At 48.7% G+C, this 20,072-nt stretch overlaps 1 protein-coding gene across 1 annotated transcript in view; it reads left to right on the top strand.

The window, feature by feature from the left end:
- LOC144099329 (uncharacterized) overlaps positions 1 to 20,072 on the top strand; it is a 47,171-nt gene that overhangs the window by 22,316 nt on the left and 4,783 nt on the right. Inside the window, exons 5-6 of the mRNA XM_077632549.1 lie at positions 2,730 to 2,975; positions 13,797 to 14,128. Of these exons, the coding sequence (XP_077488675.1) occupies positions 2,730 to 2,975; positions 13,797 to 14,120 (570 nt within the window). The 3' untranslated portion in view covers positions 14,121 to 14,128. The remainder of the gene's footprint in view (positions 1 to 2,729; positions 2,976 to 13,796; positions 14,129 to 20,072) is intronic.

The raw sequence follows: 20,072 nt of genomic DNA, 5'->3' as shown, positions 1-20,072 counted from the left end.
AATGGATCAATCGCCTCTCGCGCTCGTCTTTATGGACGCGCATGCTTGTTTAACCTATGCAGCGGTGTGCTGTGGGAAAATACAGTGAAATGCTAGCAGAGCTGCTTTGTTCGAGTACGCTTGCGCTTTTATAGCTCGTGTAGCTATTCTGCAGCGCTTGAGCACAACGATTGCTTGTGAAAACTGTTGTCCTTAGTCGTTTTCTGTACTACGGCGTGCACGATGTAGTATCCACCTTTCATGAATTGCAGGCATATACAGCGGAAAACGCCAACCTCACTGATCGGGGATATATCATTGAACATTATGTTCCGAATGTAGCCTTCATCTCTGAAGCGGCGGCCCTTGCTAGCTGGTGTTCGCATCGCATGCCGGATGATTGGAGATTCTGAAGAATTTGCTCTTCGGTGGGCGCTGCAGCCTGCCTCGGACTTTGCACCCAGCCATCAGTCAACCCTATAAATCCTCCAGGTACCAGGTGCTGGCACACGGCATCGTCGACAGATTCCAACAAAACGTGCTCCGGAGCGGCACTCAGTCCGGCCGGGTTGGGCGCGCAGTACCCTACCAGTGAGCTTCCAGCGTTGTACGCGAGGTGGCAGCACAGGAAAATGAAAAAGGCGGATTATGCTGATGTTTTGCGTTGTCGATTCTGTCTCGAACGGCTCATACATATGACAGGAAACGCGCCTACACATTACACCGTCTCACTTCCGAAGCGAGTGCAGTAGTACAAACTAAAAATGCCTACAGGAAGCATACCCCCCCCTCAAAAAATCTCTGAGAAAGAATGCGACGGTACTGATTTGTTTATATTGGTTTTCAATACGCCTGGTCAAATAACTCGTGCTCACCCGTGACATCTAATCCCTCGTTGTAGCGCTCTCTTCTAATGATCTATCCTTAAGCTCAGGCTGATGGTACCTGCTTCGTTGCGTCTCACAAAAATCTCCTCGTGTCGACCATTGCGATAGCTCTCTGGGGTGAAAATGACAGCAGCATATTTTCACGAGCACCTTGCAGACTTATCTGCCGACATCCGTGCTGATTTGTTGCTGGCTGGCGCCGTTAAAACCACAGAAGACGGAACCGTCGCTACAGGCAGAGAGGGGCTGCGCCAGAGAGAAAGGGGCTTTGTGGAAAGCCACGCTCCTCAGGAGCGTATAGTAATTTGCACACAAGAATGGGACGGGGACAGGGCGGCGCTCCTCCACAGTGGCTCCAGCGGAGGCGTGGGCAGGATTGACGCATGGCAGCCAGCCATCTGGCGGTGTCGATGACAGTAGTCTGCCTGCCGGCATTTGCATGCCTGCAAGATGCTGCACCGCGGCAATTTGCATGCCTGCAAGATGCTGCACCGCCGCAATTTGCATGCCTGCTAGATGCTGCACCGCGGAAATTTGCATGCCTGCAAGATGCTGCACCGCAGCAATTTGCATGCCTGCAAGATGCTGCACCGCCGCAATTTGCATGCCTGCTAGATGCTGCACCGCGGAAATTTGCATGCCTGCAAGATGCTGCACCGCGGCAATTTGCATGCCTGCAAGATGCTGCACCGCCGCAATTTGCATGCCTGCTAGATGCTGCACCGCGGAAATTTGCATGCCTGCAAGATGCTGCACCGCCGCAATTTGCATGCCTGCTAGATGCTGCACCGCCGCAATTTGCATGCCTGCAAGATGCTGCACCGCGGCAATTTGCATGCCTGCAAGATGCTGCACCGCCGCAATTTGCATGCCTGCAAGATGCTGCACCGCGGAAATTTGCATGCCTGCAAGATGCTGCACCGCGGCAATTTGCATGCCTGCAAGATGCTGCACCGCCGCAATTTGCATGCCTGCAAGATGCTGCACCGCGGCAATTTGCATGCCTGCAAGATGCTGCACCGCTGCAATTTGCATGCCTGCTAGATGCTGCACCGCGGAAATTTGCATGCCTGCAAGATGCTGCACCGCGGCAATTTGCATGCCTGCAAGATGCTGCACCGCCGCAATTTGCATGCCTGCTAGATGCTGCACCGCGGAAATTTGCATGCCTGCAAGATGCTGCACCGCGGCAATTTGCATGCCTGCAAGATGCTGCACCGCCGCAATTTGCATGCCTGCTAGATGCTGCACCGCGGAAATTTGCATGCCTGCAAGATGCTGCACCGCCGCAGACAACAATGCGGCGAAAGGAAATGCTTTGCAAACAATGCTTGCAATCGGGAAAGGCACGAAAGGGGTCAGTCACCACAAAGTGCGTGCTTTGGCTGGTGCGTTGGTGCCAGAAAATTTGCCCAGCCGGAGAGCAGGCCAAACTGTGTCTACGAACGTTGTTTTTTCCTAGTGCTGGTTCCCGAAAGCTGTCATACTGAGGCAATACTACAGCAGCCTGTCTTGTTTCTCTGCTGCTTGTGTAGTGTGACATGTTAGGGAATGAGTTGGTTCAGCAACTTGTTAATGGCTTGCTGACGAAAGTGTTTTGCCGATGTCACTTTTGTGTTTCCGCAGTGTGACACAGGCTTAATGAGCTGTCATTTTCTTTGTGGGTGTGTCTTACTCTCTATTGACGCCCGTTTTGTGCACTCCCAAGGTAGTGCTCTATGACCAAGCTGCCATTGTGCCATTAGAATCAAATCGTCATTCCAGAGAGGTGGCAGTAATGTGTCAGCATTGGAAGGCCTGCATTCACCCTCTGTCGGCTTGCCTGCATTGGTCCCTTCTTCTTTGCATGCTGTCTTTGTGCAGGTGGTGGAATCGTGCCAGCGGCAGCCCTTCGCCGATCCCACGGAGGTTTATGGTCTGGAGCTCCCCCAGTTCGCGGATATCTACCAGATGCTACAGGATGTCATGGAGAACAAGGTGCCAGCTGCCTTGGGTCCCTGCGAGCAGTTTGTGGTGCGCCGCCTGCTTGGCACCCTGACCACCGCTGTGGCCTCGCTCGATTTAAACGAGGAACGGGAGGTTCTGAAGCAGCAACTAGCCTGGGCAGCCGTGAGTCTCTGCACATTTCTATAGGAGTGGTCAAGTTGCAGTTAGTTCTGGCTTGATTTTTTTTGTGTGAAAATAACAAAAAAAAATTGTTTTTTGTGGAAAAAAAAATTCATTCCCTTCAGGGCCCTTTGTTGACCTAAAGTGCGGTGAGGCAAAAGCCTTTAGCGCGGTGTTGCTGCTTGTGTCACTGATGTGTAGTTAAGGTGTTAAGTACACAGTTGTTACTACATATGCGCTTGCAGAAAGTAGCGTAATCGATAGCACGCTCGGCTCCGGAACAGAAGGATGGTGGTTCGAATCCCGCCGTGTTCAAGGATTTTTTTCTTATAGAGTTGATGTCATTTGATTGATGGCTATAGTGCGATAGATTTCGCAAAGGGACAGATGGACGGAACGAAGCATTAAGCCGATGCCAACGCATTCGCTCATTGGTCTTCTGTCGCAGTGTAGCTGGGGGAGTAGTGTGCTTGCGTTTGCCCGCATTCTGGGACTCCATTGACGCAAGCGTCTAGGAGGGAGGTTGCGCGGCACCCGGGTCGACAGCTGCAAGGCGTCTGGCGTGGGCGCACCGTGTGCGCAGGTGGCGCCACCTTGCGCATGCGCAGTGAACTACCAATGGCGCAAGAGCGTGACATCAGACAGACAGGCTGATGGCCGCGAGTATGAGCCATTATGAGCATGAGCGAGTATGAGCATGGTCCCTCTTGTTTTGGCTTCTCGCCACCATGCCATCGCTTCCAGCCGCGTTTTTGCTCGCTCTAGCGGTGGTGCTCTCCATTGGCGGCCCCCCCCTGATTCACCAAGAGGTGCTTTTTTTTATTTAATCCACAGAACGTAGGAAGCCCCAGTTTTCATGGGCGAGACAGCAAAGGTGAAATTGAGGTCTTTTTCTACAGGGAAGCAAAATTTTCAGCTCTTCCACGTGCTTTCATAGTGCAGATGTTTGCGAAGTGCAGGATTTCGCTGGAGCATGACATTAGAACGATCTGCTGTGGGACTTGCAGCAGCGATCACGATGTGTGGACGAGTAGTCCAGTGACATTTTCGGTTTCACGCCTGCATAGGGCAGCTGATAGCGGTTAATGATAAGCGGTGGCAGCCGGATAATGCTATTGCGTTCTACTGTTAAGGACGGAGCTTAAGTGACCTCCAAGTCATTTTTCTGATATGAGATATGGGTTGTGGACTTACGTTTGATTCGACTTACAATTGTGTAAAAGCAGTAAAAGATCGTTAATGCGAACTCTGTTAATTCGAACTGATGCCCAGGTCTTTTTCATAGCCCTGTGTATTTCAGTGGGGGAGAACTTCTGATAATTCTAACGACTCTGCATCCGCAGCGGTTACCGTATTTCCACAATTGTAAGTCGACCTTTTTTTTTTTTAAATTTAAGGTTCCGAAGTGTGTGTGTGGGGGGGGGGGGGCGACTTACAATCTAAACGAAACCTGCGAATGCTAATAAAAGCAAGAAAAACGGTTATCAGGGATGCTACTGCGAGGTTACAAGTTTTTGTTTGCTCTACGGCTCCAAGCGTAGCATTCAGGTATTCCACGGGCTTTTCGACAAGGATTCTTCATTTTTTACTTTTACTGCGCAAACCATTACCCATCGCAGTTGTTCAGGGGTTAGGGCGCTCGGCTACTGATCAGGGTACCCGGTTTACAACCTGGCCGCGGCGGCAGCGTTTCGATGGAGGCGAAACGCGAAGGCGGGTCCCCAGGTGGTCAGAATAATTCCGGAGCCCTCCACTACGGTACCTCTTGATTCCTTTCTTCTTTCAGTCTCTCCTTTATCCCTTCCCTTATGGCTGGGTTTCCGCGGAGATTTGAGACAGATACTGCGCCATTTCCTTTCCCCAAAAACCAATTTCATGTCATCTCACTCGCGGGAGTAAGGATAGTTAAGCAAGGGTCGAACAATCGCGGAGTCTGCGCCAGCACCCGGGAGTGTCGCTAGCTGATGGAAGAGCTGTTATTTCAGTTGGTTGTGTAATATGGCGGCATAACGGCGGCGGTTCTGGGGAATGCCGATGTTTGCTGGAAGAGCCAACGCCCCGACACTGATCACTTTTTGTTTGGTGGTGCTTGGAGTTGGTGCATTTGACTCGACTGCCGGCCATGTGCTTTGCCATGAACTCGACCTGTTCGAAAAGCATTCAGCGCTCAGTCAGTGCAAGGTTCAACAGGGAGGCCATCATTTACTCCGAAGAAACGAACAACTGCGTGCCGGGCCGGAAGTTCGACGTTTCTGAACGGTTGGTGTGGGAGTGGCGGAAGTAGGGAGACAGAATTTTCGACTGCGACTCCAAGCGAAGAGGTTTCCGCGGGCCGAAGTCCGAACGCTTTCTGGAGCTGGAGGTCAAGCTTGCAGCATGTGTTACCGAAATAAGTGATCGGCAGCTTCTAGTGAGATTCGAAATGATCATGCAACAAAGCCGGTTCTTCGCTGCAGAAGCTGGGATATCCCGAACAGACTTCAAAGGTAGCAGGGTTTGGGCTCCGAAATTTATGAAGAGGGCTGGCTTCCGTCTTCGTCAGCGTACTAGGGTATGCCAGAAGCTGCTTGCTGCTTACGAGGAGAAAGTTCTCGCCTTCCATAGGCACTACCTCAAGCTACGCGACTCGCGGCGATACCTGCTCGGCCAAATCGGCAATGCGGACCGGTCTCCCGTTTACTTCGACATGACGAGCAAGACAACAGTGAGCGTGAGGGGAGCTCGCGAAGTTAAGCTTTTCTCGACAGGAAATGAGAAACTTCGGTTCACTGTTATGCTATCATGCTAGGCAGATGGCACAAAGCTCCGACCGTACATAGTCTTCAAAAGAAAAGCTATGCGAAAGGAAATGTTGTTGAAAGGTGTGATTGTGCGAATGAGTGAAAAAGGCTTTCTGACGGACGACTTAGTTATTGATTGGTACCGTCACGTGTGGCTTTTGAGGCCAGAGGCATCCCTCATAGATTGTAATCCGAACCTCTTTGTGCTGGACTCATTTCGCGGCCACCTTACCGCGAAAGTGAAGGCAGAGCTCCGAAAAGAACATACAGATATGCTGGTGATTCCCGGTGGTCTGACTGGGCAGCTGCAGCCGCTAGACGTTGGCATTAACAAGCGATTCAAGGGCTTGCTCCGGCGTGAGTATAACGAGTGGCTGGTGGCGGAAGGGTGGGGATTTACGCCAACGGGGCGCGTGAAGAGAGCCGCCCTGGTGGCTGTGTGCGGGCGGGTGATTTCCACTTGGGCGGCCGTACCACGCAATGTCGTGATGCGGTCATTTAGGAAGTGCGGGCTTTCCATGGAGGACGATGTGCTGTGGGACCGCAGCGGCGACGAAGACAGCAGTACTACTGAAGATGACTCAAGTGAGGATGAATAGCCTATCTATGCAGTAGATTTTCTTTTTTGAGTACGTCCACCGGAGTTTTTGTCTTCGGACATGCAATGGGTCGATTACATTCGCGTCAACATTTTTTTTCCCCGACATGCGATTTGGGGGGATCGACTTACATACGTGTCGACTTACAATCGTATAAATACAGTAATTTGAACGAAGAGTCCTTGGCTGACATTGCTCCTCGTTGGTAGAAGTCTGCCCATAGTGAGTACAACACACTACTGCAAATTTACGAGAGCTGTGAAGCAATGGAAAAGAGAAAAGGCAAGTGCACGAGACTGGTGGAACCCGTGCTCTGGTGCATGCCGTAGCAGGTTTTTGTTGCCTGAACACTCGCCCGCGCCGGCCACGGCACTGCTGATGCTTTGGCGCTAGCCGTTCAGGTTTTCTTTGTGCTGCGGTCGCTGAGCCGCGTTCGTCTGGCATACACAACACATTTCTGCAGCTGCAGGCTTTTATGTTTATGGTGCTGCGAGCTATATGGACAGCAGTGTGGAGGTGCAAACGCCATCCGGTTTCTAACGAATTGATGGTCGAGAAGGTCATGGTGTCTTTAGCACTGCCAAAATTGAAAATCCGAGGACTAGAAGGTTCAAGTACCTTCCATTGGATTGCCGTATTTACGCGCATAATTTGTGCACTCTTTATTCAGAAATTAGGGCTCGAAGAAGGGGGGTGTGCAAATTACGCGGGAATTTTGCGAGCGCGACTTAAAAAACTCCACAAAGGTCATAACGTGCAATATATAGTGTATGTTGCTGCGTATACGTCAGCACCAGTGCCTGATCCCCACGCTGGCCGCCCCCCGAAAAAAAGTTCACTCTAAATGAAAAGCCGCGCACCCCCCCCCCCACCCCCCTCCCCCCTTGCGGGATGGCATGAAGGTGCATGCATGAAGCTGAATAAAACGCTAAAACAGCGTCATCGCTTGCGGCCCTGCTAATTGTTCGGTAGTTCCAGATTCCGTAAGTTTGCTTTCGCAACTTCGTCCTGGATAGCAAGCGCGAATCAATTAATCAATTATCACACCACACAATTCTTTAACTGTGCCGCGTGAGCATCGACCAAACTGCTTGTCGGCGCCTTATCACGGCACGGAGCTGCAAAGCCAGCGAGAATAGCCACATGCGCACAACTTTGCCGACACAATGATTGTCGTCTATGGGCAAACTTGTGCGCACGCGGTTATTCTCGCTGGCTTCGCCGCTCCGCGCCGTGATAAGGCGCTGACAAGCAGTTTGAAACTTGCCGTATAGTTGTGATATCCCATCGTAAGACACGACCGAACAACCAAACACAAGCCGTCAGAGCCACCAAGAAAAGCGCAGCCGGCAGTCGAGTCACATGCATCAGCCAAACAGCGATGTTGGCTCTTCTACCAGCTGCTTATCCTCCCCAGAAACGCTGCTGGCCGTTCCGAGTGGCGATGCCGCTGGTGCCGCCACGATTGTAACAGCGGCCTCTGACACCACCATGAACGCCCAGTGCACAAAAGATTAAAAAAGCCTTCCGAACAACACACGCGGAATAGCCGAATGCTACTGGGTAGAGCCATAGGGTTGAGCCCGCGTGCATGATGGTGGTCTAGCGCAGCGCGGTGCATAAAATATGCGAGTGAAAAATGTTTTTCATAAACCCGGGTGATAAGTTAAGGGTGCGCAAATTATGCGATGGTGCAAATTATGTGATGGTGCAAATTATGCTCGTAAATACGGTATCATGTGTGGTTATACTGATCTGACCCACTCTTCCACCTTGGTCCATCCAGTAATCCCCAACTAATCCACTTTAATCCACGCATTAATCCCTAACAATCCATATGAATTCATTTCAATAACCCCCACAAACATGCATTAATTATTCCACCACTAATTCCTACTAATGCACATCAATCCACCCACTAATCCATGCCAATTCATTTTCTGGGGTGGGCCTACTTCGAAGATTTAGGAGGATGTTTGGAACATTTGGCAGTGGACAAACTTCCAAATGCTATCGCATTCTCTTCTTTAAGAGAGGCTAAAGGCACCAAGTTTTTGATCTCTCGTTTTTCCGAGAAGGAACATTAAAGTCTGGGAGTATTTTTACGTCATTGAGAGTCTAAAAAGTAACAATTTGGAGCACTTGTCTGATTTGAATGACATTTTCAATATTGATTTATTAATATATTATAATACTATAGAGTGCACTTGCGCAAACTTTTGTAATTTTCATACAGTTAGAAAAGGAGTTATAACTTTCGGAAGTGAACTCTCCTAACGAAGAAAAGCATAAAATACCAGATTTTTCTTATTATTTTCTAATACATGCCTAGAAAACATTCTTTTAGTATTATACTGCGAAATACACCACTTTGCAGCACGTAAATACAAAATTTATCCTCATGAAGGGCGTACTTTGGTCTTGTGTGATGGATGACATTTTTCAAAAGAAAGTAGCCCGAAGGGGCATAAAAAAAAACCCATAATTTAATTACTCAGTTTGGCGCAGAACATGCACTAAAATAATGCGTTCGTTATCCACTATCAGAACAGTACTAGTTTCCCCAAATGGGTGGTTTAATGCTAAAATGCAAAATGTGAAAACCGAATGTTTATGGAGGCTTCAATTTTGTGTATATACATACATCTACACATTTCAAAAGTGAGCTGCCGTGGTGGCTGAGTGGTTATGGCGCTCGGCCGCTGGCCCGAAAGACGCGTGTTTGATCCCGGCCGTGGCGGTCGAATTTCGATGGAGGCGAAATTCTGGAAGCCCGTGTACTGTGCGACTTCAGTGCGCTTGAAAGAACCCCAGGTGGTCGAAATTTCCGGAGACCTTCACTACGGCATCTCTCATTGCCCGAGTTGCTTTTGGACGTTAAACCCCTATCAACCGAGCCACCAACATTCCAAAATTGCTTCAAAAGCAGTTCAGTGATAAGGAAGTGGTAAAGAGGGATTAAGAGTCTTCTCTTCTCGGCGCCTCTTCGTGTGGCAACACTCCTGTTGTGCTACCGTGTTGTAGTTGTCTCAGCACCATTGTCCAGGATCTGTTTGGGCGTTTATAAGTGTTAAAGGGTGTGCACTGTTTCACATGGTGGTGGCGGCCGTTTCTGAGTGCGGGGTGCGTGTGGACCCAGAGGTACCCTGCTAAGTTGTTGCTGATTAAGAGGGTCGAGGCTTTTGCTAGTGTTTCTTCACCGAAAGTGCTAGGGCTGTTTTAAGACTGATTTTCACTTTTCCATTTCTTCTTGCGTTATTCCTTTCCCTTTGAAGCCTAGCTATGGCGTTCACATACCGCAAAAACCGGAATATAGGTCGAACTGTTTTTCAAAAAACCATGGTGAAAAGTCGACCCCCGTCTTATATACCGGTCATTGGCGGAAAAAATACGGAAGTCTTGCAACAATGGGTGGCTGAAGTCAACAGCCTCCATCGCCATCAGCAGCAGTGGTGCCATTTTGCGTTTTAGTAGATGCAAAGCGGAAGCTAACGGCAATTTACCGTCGCCTTCAAGAAAAACACGATTGAGTACGAGGAAGCTCACGGGAACCTGTCGGTACAGCTCTAATTTGGAGTATCCGAAAAGAGCATTCAGTACTGGCGGAGGCAGAAGCAGCGTATTACAACTTGCAGCAACCAGAAGAAAACATTTCGTGGGCAGACAGTAGTGTATCGAGAATAGGAAGGAAACGTTGCGCTGCGAGCAAGATCGCTGCCTGTGACTGCCGAATGCATCCGCGTGAAAGCGGCAGAGATCGCGCGTGCCTCTAGACTCACGAGGGCGCAATTCAAAGGCTCGCCATCCTGGTTGCGGCGATTCATGAAGAGGAGGGCTTTGCTCTACGGCGCCGTACTTGCCTGTGCAAGAAACAAACAAACGCGGGCCGATTGGTGCGCGATATTGTTAAAAAAATTTGCCGGGTGTATATACAAGCAGCATTTAAATGAAATTAAATACTGTCACCATTGTCCAACATCTCGAGTCGCATTTGTTTCAAAGTAAGGATGTCTTTCGGTACTTTTCCCATTGAAAAAAGATCTTTTTCGTTTTTAGAATTGGTTAGTTAGGGGGTCGACCTATATTCCGGTCCGACCTATAGTCCGGTTTTTACGGTACCTTCCAAGCCTTTGGAGCCTCAGTCTTTCAGGTTTCACCGTGGACACTTTCTGACCACGAAAACTGTGACGCCTTTGCAGAGAACTTGTGCACTGAGTGCTAGCTTTCTAAAACGGCAAACACTGCTGCAGTTGCCGCGGACTGCGTTTGTTGCAACAAAGCTCCCACCGCCGTTAAATCAAGCCCAAACACTTGTTTCTGCTTTGGAACAGTTACGAATCGGCATTTAAAGTCGAAGTTTTCGAATATTTCTTTTTCCACTGCAGTTACATTTGCAATGGTTAGTATGCAGTTTCATTAGAGGTAATGAAACAAAAAGGGCAGGTTAGCTGCTGTCATGCAGCTAGTGCCTCTGCATTTGGGTTCCTAACCAATTGGCACAGACTGAATTTTTAAGTGGCTGTCAAACATTCAACGATGGTGATGCAGTTAGTTAGCTGTAGAGTGTCCCATGTACAGTGACAGATATAAAAAAAGAGTTACTCCACCAACACTGCCTCAGTATTCGATATAAGATCGGTAGCTACGGGAGCTTCAAGTGTTTGCATCGGTGTGCTCAGCAAATGTGAAAAAGACCAAATCCAAACATCCGTGGATGTTTCTTTTCCGGAAACATCCCTTCTAAGACGCAAGCAGCGCCACTTACCTCTTGGATTTTGCACTACTATTGCGATTTACAGCCATCTTCGCTATTGCCGGTATATTTCCTCGTTGTATTGGTTAATTTTACATACGTGTGCATCACGACACAAATCGTTTGACACCATCCGGGACACCCTGCGACAAATGGTTCGGTCGTAATGGCCGTCTGAAGGTCCTCGGAATGCACATTTGAGGGCGGAAAGGTTGCAGTTGTGAATCTCGCACGTATTATGGGTTTCATCTCAACTAGTCATTTTATCCTCGGGAACATGCCAAGCCATTTGACACCACTTCAAACAGGTGTCCCCCAAGTTTTATGCAAATGGCGTTCCCGTTGGGGGAGGGGTTGTTCCCAATTCAAAGGCCGCTATACTGGCACGTATATAACTGATCAAAAGTATAGGTAATAGTTGAGGCGCTATGTGCGCAGTGTTATGTGTTGTAGTGTGGTCATGTGGAGACTGTTAATTGGACCTTCATTGCAGACAGATGTGGTGTTGACAAACGTAAGTAGCAAGAGGTAACGCTCTTCAGAAAAAAAATTGTTGTCTTCTTACGCACATTCGTGAAGAAAATGCCATATGGCCCAGCAAATTCTGGAAGTAGGCCCACCTCAGAAAACGGATTAAGGTGGATTAGTGGGTGTGTTAAAGTAGGTTAGTGGATGGATTAAGGTTAACATTGGGTTTGATTAGTAAAATCTTATATGATAAATCCAATGGAAGGTACTAGTAAAAGCTCGTTAATTCGAACTTCACGGGACCGGGAAAAAAGTTCGAATTATCCGATGTTCGAATTATCGAATGGCCTCGAAAAAACTGATAAGAACCATTTGCATTACGACATATGTACCGTATTTACTCGGTAACGAACCCAGTCGCATAAGGAACCCAGCCACACCCGATTTTTGCCTAAAAATGTGAACGAAAAAAAAGTGTCAGTCGTTAATGCCTCTCTTCGTTTCCCACCCTCACGGTCCACAACGCGTTTCTTGGCAGTGCGCCAAAAAGCTGTGCAGCGTCCTTTTGACGTTAGCTCTATCATAGGGGGGAAGCGAACTTGGCAGAGTGCCAGCGCTTGTCCGGTTGGGCAAGCCTCGTTTTCGCTATGTTCGCCTTATCGTGCCATGGGCGATTGGGGCGGACGCCGTCTGCTGCCACTCAATCATTGGAACGCGCAATAGCAGCAAGCGCCTTTTGCGGCGAACGATGCCAAAAGCCGGCGTCGTGATCGCGGCTGACCGCGTGGTTCCGCTGGCGACTGATGGGTGGAAGGATGGACGACACTCGCAAAGGAAAAAAAAGTTTTTCGCACGTAATTTGTAGCGCCCGTCTGAAGTCGTAGCCTTTCATGGGCATTGGCTGGCGCCGCGCCAACGGTACTTATCCGTATTTCCGAATTAACAGGGCTCGAATTAACGAGTAATTACCGTATTTACTCGCGTAATGGATCCACTTTTTTCCCAGAAAAGTTGACATCAGTTTGCGGGATGGGTTCATTACACGGGAAAAAACGTTTACAACAGATTTTTTTTGAAGGGTAGAGATTTCATATATCTCCATCCATCCTTCCGTCATCAACAAACGCATGCGGTCAGACGTGTTCGTGCCGCTAGTGTTTAGCATCGTTCAGTTTGACAAGATCCGGCAATTTTGTGCTAGCCGGCGGCGAGATAACGCTAACGTGCTGAACACCGGCCCTGAAGGTGAGGCGCGCGTTTCTTACTGCGAGGTTAAAAACAGGACAGTGGCGAGTGTGTAATGCGAATATTTAAGCTTTATCTTAGAGTGCACAACGTCTTGGCGCTCTGCCAAGTCCACCGACCTCGTCACGCCCCCCACCCCTCTGCAGGAGCTCTCCTCAAATTATAGAAAAAAAACAAATGATGTTATCGGCGGCGGCACAGCTTTGCGCGCTGGCAAGATCCGCGCTCGGTTCATTAAGCGAGCAAATACGATAGTTTCGAGTTTTGGAGGCTGCATGGAAAGAGGGTAGGCAGCTGCCACCGCGTTCGCCAACCCGTGCCCCCTCCCACACCACTGCCCGCCGCGCAGGTGACGCCGCCATTTAGGCTTTACCCACTCTTCCACCGTTTTACCTGGTTCCATCTTCTGTCCCCGTTTAGCACGTGCGCAGCCTCTAAGTACGCGCAGGCGATTTTTTTTTTTGGCCACGTGCTGTGTGCCAAGCCGCCGAGACGGGGCGGCGCATAGTTCGAATTATCCGAATTATCCGTAGCGGAACCGACTCGCTTTTGAATTAACGGGCTTTTTTATACACAGATCTGTACGGAGCTTGGCCGGACCAAGTAGAGTAGTTCGAATTGTCCGAAAATTCGAATTATTGAGGTTCAAAACAACGAGCTTTCACTGCATTCTGGTCCTCAGATTTTCAAATTTGGCAGTGTTGATGATGTAGAGACCCTTTCGACCAAACGGACAATTTTGTTAGGGAGGAACCAGGGGTTTCTTGTAAAAAGACAGCCTAAATGCTATTGCATTAATTATGGGCACTGTACTCATCCTCAGTGGAGAAGCTCAGCTCTCCAGTGGGGCTGTACTTTGCTGACATGTGATATTAAGCTTTAGGAGAACAGGAAGAAGCCACATGCAACAGTGTGTTGAAAAGGAACAAACTTGACAAATATCCCCTCCCCCATTCCCCTTTCTCTCTTGGTGATTCAGGCGCAGCCTCTGATGACCACTGTTATGACCACCGCAAAGGATACGGAGACACCCACATTAGAGACCGGAGAAAAGACTACGATGAATTTTCCCTCCATGAGCGTGCGTAAGGAAAACCTGAAAAACTCGTGGAACCCACTGCGGCTGCCAGCTGAAATTATTCAAAAGCCGTGGCCCATCATCAATGAACTTATGTCGAGGAACGTGTTCAGATCTGAGCGCGCCACAGGCCAGGGAGAGTCGGCACCACTGACCCCTGCACGGGCGGGCGGATCTCGCCGGGAGCCCCATCCACTGGAAACGTTCAATGCATGGAAGCACTGAGCCCTAAGGTGAGGGCATTTTGAAGGAATATTTCTCTGGTGTGAAAAACTCGGAGATGAGCTATTTTGTGAAACTTTGATTGCTTTTCAACAGCTGGTGTCTCAGCTGTGCCCCAGGTCATTCGGGTTCATTATCATACAGCATGCATCTGGCATAGTCTAGTCATCTACTGTTTCCATGGGTTGCACTGCAAATCATGTGATGAATGTCATAACCTGCTTCATGTAATCTGTACTTCTAGCACACCATTGTCTTATTGTGCATGTTCTGTTTTGTTGTTTGAACTTGAAATCACGCATAGACCACTAGGGATAAATTAGTTTGACATCTTCATGAACTGTAAGAATTTCATAACTGACTTCAGCTGCATATTGATCGTGCTGTGTTGTGTCTAGCAATGCTACCGTCGCAGTCATCAGCCGAAGGACCTCATCAAGTGATCAATTGTCCCACATGAGCTCTGGTCACCAGATAGCAGCTTCTTCAAAATATAATGATCTGTGATACTGTGTTATATATGTTAGCTGTTCCACATATTGTGGAGAAATCGGTGCTAAGAATGTCCTGTGCACTGAACAAAATGTGCTATACACATCAGTGTCATTCTTGCACATAATGGTTTCATGCTTCGGGGCAGTGCCACGCAGAAGTATTTCTACAGGACTTGCTACACTGCTCAAGTTGTTATTGCAAGGCAGCCTATCTTTCAAAGTCTTGATAGTGCAGTGCTTGCCTCTTATTTTTTTTTTTTATTGGAATGGGTCAGGAATGGCTGTCCAAAAACAGTGCTATTGGGTATAGCCTATGTTCACTAGTACCCAACAGGAAGCGTGCTGCAAAAAAAATGTGAAGGCCATTTCATTATGATTTAACATGCCCTTGTAGTTCGGGAATAAAAACTCTTTCACTCTAATTGCCTCCTGTCATTTCCAGTACTGTTACTGATTTGGATGAAAGAATCAAATGTAGTAGGACAACTTCATTAATTCGGAAGTCCGGATAATTCTGACTACCGGGGTTGTCGCGGTCAACACCCGTGTAAATAGTATATGGCTTTTGACGCTCCTTAATTAGGGACATTGGTTAGGTCGTGCGGGTTGAGTATGTTTTTGGTGCGGCCAGCGCCCATGCAAGTATATGGCTTTTAGCTGATGCTCATTAATTGGGGGCAGGGGTGAGGTAGCACTGGTTAATTTGGCTGGGCTCCCTGCAGGGACGTTAATGGGGGCAGCCGGACAGCAAGGGAACAGCGGCGCCTGGGTCTGGTGGCTCAGGCTATCGACGGCGGTTTGTGCAGATCTGGCAGCCCGGACGTCTGCGGCTGAGGCCCAAGCCTGTTAACTCGGGGAGCCAGCAGACATGTTGTTGTTACCATCACACAATGGCACACGGCCACTTAGGGGAATTGGCCAAGAATTCAGCAGATATAGTACATGTCCGTCGCTGGCCGCGTTCTTCCTGTTGTTGTTGTTGCCTCCTATCGTGACATGGCACGTACCCACGAAGGGGGATTGGCCAGGATTCAGTTGGGAGACCCCATAGAACGGTAAACTGGCGCCAAGCTAATGATTGTGCCTTAGATGAAATTTTAGTAATTAAAAAGAAAAGGAAAAAACAAAATATCGGGAGAGAATATTTGAGGATTAACTATATGAAAATACCCAACCGCTCTTTTAAATGCGGAAATTTTGTAAACAACGAGATGCGTTTCGCAGTCAGCAATGAAATAAACGCAACTCAATTATAGTCTAATTTCCTCAGTCATTCTATATACAACAATACAACATTTTTCGTGGTGCGTCCCATGCATCAAACGCTGCCCTGCACATGTCCGCTTTTACTGCTTTTGTGGTTTTGCTGTAAGCATTGTTTTGATCGGCCATCTTAGGAGCCACGTGCGGCGACTTCCCAGGTGTTGGTTCAGAGAGAGAAAAGTCGCATTCCGCAGCTTGCCAAATCGCTGCAACCGGTCAAGGAGACGGGTCGTTTTCTCCTTTCCGCCAAAACCGATTAATCCCAGGGGGTGATTCAGCTGCACCTGCCTTCTAGAAAACACACATGCATCCAGATGTGACCTTCAAAGAACGTGGCGACAAAGGTCTTCCCGGAAGCTGATAGCGGTGGACAGTTACCGCCATTGGTTTTTCTCCATCGTCAAACAGCGCACAAAGGAAAAAAAACAGGACACTTGGAAGGAAAGACAGGGACAAGAGCGCTCCGTGTCGTTCCAAGTGTCCTGGTTTTTTTTGTGCGCTGTTTGACGCAGGAAAAATGAAGTACCTACGGCCTAACGTTCTAACTTGCTGAACTGCCACTGGTCCTTGTTTGGCGATAAGCGTGGCAGGGGGCGGCAGAAGGTCAGGTGGGCGGAAGAGATTAGAAAGTTTGCGAGGATAGGGTGGCCACAAGAAAGCGGCGATGGCAAATGCCGCTCACATGAGGCCCTCCAGTCAATGGCGTCAACCGTCTGCCGTAATGCTGCTGTTGACCCCCTAGCGCGACATCGCAGGTAGCTGCCAGAGTCCTCCGTGAATTCTCGTCACCAGAGTGCCCTGACAATCGGTCGACGTCATTGACCATAGTGCGCACTTTGAGGGGATTTGCAGCCTCTATAGGCGAGACTCTGCACATGCACTTTCTCTCGTTTATATGAGTCCCATTTTTTCTACACTCCATTTTGAGAAATCTGCGCCTTCTTGGCACCTCTGTGCTGTCTCTCGAAACCATCTTTCAATGATCGATGGCCTCATTAATTACTTGAGCGTGACTTCATGTTTACTTCCTTGCGGTTTTCCGCTTTCACTTGTTCTAGCTGCGTTGGAATAAGCCATTCGTAATCATTATAATACCACATTTCTATAGTGCGCTTCTGCACTCCTCCCGGATGCCTGCTGCTATTTGCGTTATTTGTTCTTGGCCTAAATTTCTAATCCTCTTTTATACTGCCATCATTTCTCTTTCTGCAGACTAATACTCTTATGATATCCTCCCTAGTTTCCCTCTCATTCTTCGTCTCATGTCCAACATTCTAGGACAAAAATAAAAAAATGGGAAAATTGTAAGATAATAATACGGAAATATTGAAGATAATGGTTTATTCCTGTCATATGTAGCAAAATCTTTCTTTTAAAGCGTTTCCATCGATCGCATCAAACACTTAAGACAGCCATAGAAAACTAGTGGGGAACGCTTTTGAAGATAGCAAAAACGTTAACAGAAAAAAATGCAAGACTGCTGTCGGATGATCTGCAGATGTTTTGATTGTTGCAGCAGTATCTTACATTATATAAAAAAAATTGCGTTCATATAAAAAAAGTTTCCCGCTAAACAAACGCTTTTGCCCAGAATTGTTGGGTAACATTTCCACTTTTGCGAGCTGGCTACAGATTGTCTGCGACTTTAGACAGTAATCAAAGGTCGATTGCCTATGTTGGAAGTCCCACGTGATTTCAACTTCACATTTTGGCTTTCTATTTATCCAGACTAGCCTGTGCTGCTCAAAGTAATTAAGCGTTAACTTCCCTTTCTGTCCCCGTATCCGTCCAAGTCTTCGATGTGGAGGTTCCGGGAAAAGCGTCGCCAGAAAATACGGACCCGGAATAAACGTCCTCATCTGCGAAGGAAAAAATATCTACAAATTGATGCCACCAATGTCTCGTAACTTACAGTGATTCTCGCATCCACCTCGAGTGCGGGAGAGGCCACGAGTGGCCTTTTACCTCAGGAGGCGAATGTTTCGAGGTGGAACGCATCAACGACCCGTAAAAGCGACTATATGGTCAACGCAACGCAAGTGTGGCAGGGGTTTATCGCACAAGGCTCGGAAGATTTGCAACAGAACACTAGATGAGAAGGAGATCTTCATATACAGGCTAGGAACAAGCTAAATACATTTATTAAAGCGAAAACTTTACTAGGCTATGTAGGCGGGATTCTTGTCCGCAAAATGTGTCGGCAGCAGTTGTGGACAACTCGAAAGCGGTAGCGTCAAACGAGTGGTCGTAATCGAAAGAAAACGATGCGGGGAGGCTTCCTGAAAAATTGTTTTCGAAATGGAATGAATAGTTAATTAATTATTGCCAAAAATGTGCAAAGAGAAGGCGGGGCCAGAACAAAAGTGCACGAAATTTGAAAACACCGGAAGTAGGCGGAGCGATAGCGTAGCGCCAAATTTGAAAAACCCGAAGTGTGGACGAAGCCAAAGCGTGGGGCCAAGTTTGAAAACTCGAAATGGCCAATCACATGTTAGATGGAGTATTCGCGTGCAATGGGTGCCCTGTCACTGCGGCAACGCGCAAGGCGACGAGCTCGCCACCGCGGAACGTCAGCTTCCACCCAGCGACGAACCACTCGCCCTGGAAGACGTGCGTGCGGTGATCTACGACCACCTCCGCCAGCAACACCCTCGCACAGCGCCTTTAAGTCGTCTGCGCGCGCTCATTGTCGCGCCTCCAGCGCGCGATGATCATCTGAGTGTGCGTCGGCTGCGTGTGGCCAGGGGAAAGACGGGTGCGCCACGGACTTTCGTCGAGCGACGCGTGCGGTGACTGCGGTGCAGTGGAGGCATTAGGGCGGATGCTGCTTCGCCGCACCGCTTCCACAGTGCCGCGTCGCGAGATGTTAGCGGCCTACAGGGCGCTGGGAATCATCCCGGACAGTTTCGAGGCGCTCCTGTGGCCACAGGGCAGTGCGCGCACCCGTGACAGAACAATGGTGAGCCTCTGTGCATTCATCGAGCAGGCGGGCTTGACTTCCCGCTTGCTTTTCGCCAGGTAGTGCACGCGTGACATGAACGCTCCGTGGGTGCTACCTCGGAGGGTACGCGGCCGGGCGCCCCACCCCGGCTGCTCGTGCAATGTGCAGGCCGCGCGCGCGATTAGTTCGAGGCAGGACGCTACGTGCGCATGGCTATGTATGTACAGTTTATTTTTTCCGGTAGAAATTGCACGCAGTGGCCGCACGCGTGCACTTATTTTGGAGCAGGGCCTGAACATTAGCGCACGAGCGGCGCGAACTTGATTGCCTTATGTATTTTGTGAATAGTGTACAAAGCTCTCCCGTGACCTTTCTTTCTATCGCTCAGCTTTATACTTCTCCTCGCTATCTCTACTCTTTCCCTTTCACCTCCGCCGGCTGCGGCTCGGGTGCTTAAGATATTAGTTGAGTATTGCTGCGGCCGGCAACATTCTTTTCCTTCCGTTCTTATTTACTTTTAATTAAGCCACCACTACTACTACTGGTATTAATCACATGACCAATGATAAGTGATCGATAAGTAACCAGAGAGAGATAAAAGGAATGATAAATTAGAGGAAATTAGGTAATTAATGAGAAGCAAAAGGTAATGGACGGGTAAATAGCCTGGATGGTCATATAGTCAGTGGACGGGATCGAAGTGCGGCGGAAAATTTGAAAACTCGAAATGGTTGCCGGGATGAAATGAGGGTATAATCAGAGTTAATCGATAACAAACAATCAACTGACCGAGAAAACAACCGTGGCGCCAAATTTGAAAGTCGACCAGTGTCGAGGAGGCGTCAACGCTTTCGCATGCTTCCAATGTGGGTAGCCGCAGTGATCTTTAATTTTTGTTGGGCATCTTATTTAGCTAGAGATTAATGATAGCGTGGCACAAGCAGTGCGCATGTCGCGTACATATAATATAACGATCACATGAGCCCGATGCACAATTTAGGGGATGTTAGTTCAGCGCGTAAGCTTTGCACATAAAGAAATGAGTTTTCAAATTTCGTAACGGCAAGGATCTCGTTCCGCAGAAAGTCTGGCGTCGCCGTCGTTGACCGTAAGCGAAAAATCCTCGAAAACTCCCGAGAGAAGCAACAAGATTGGCAGGTGGGCCTCCTAAGTCACGTGACCTTGTGGCGTCATCACAACGTGCCCTCCGAGTTGTGAACGAAATACGCACCGTGGCAGTTAATTTAATGAGTAATC

This window comes from Amblyomma americanum, chromosome 7, assembly GCF_052857255.1.
Source record: "Amblyomma americanum isolate KBUSLIRL-KWMA chromosome 7, ASM5285725v1, whole genome shotgun sequence".
NCBI lineage: Eukaryota > Metazoa > Arthropoda > Arachnida > Ixodida > Ixodidae > Amblyomma > Amblyomma americanum.
The sequence above is the reverse complement of the archived record's forward strand: the minus strand, read 5'-3'. Positions and strand labels throughout refer to the sequence as shown.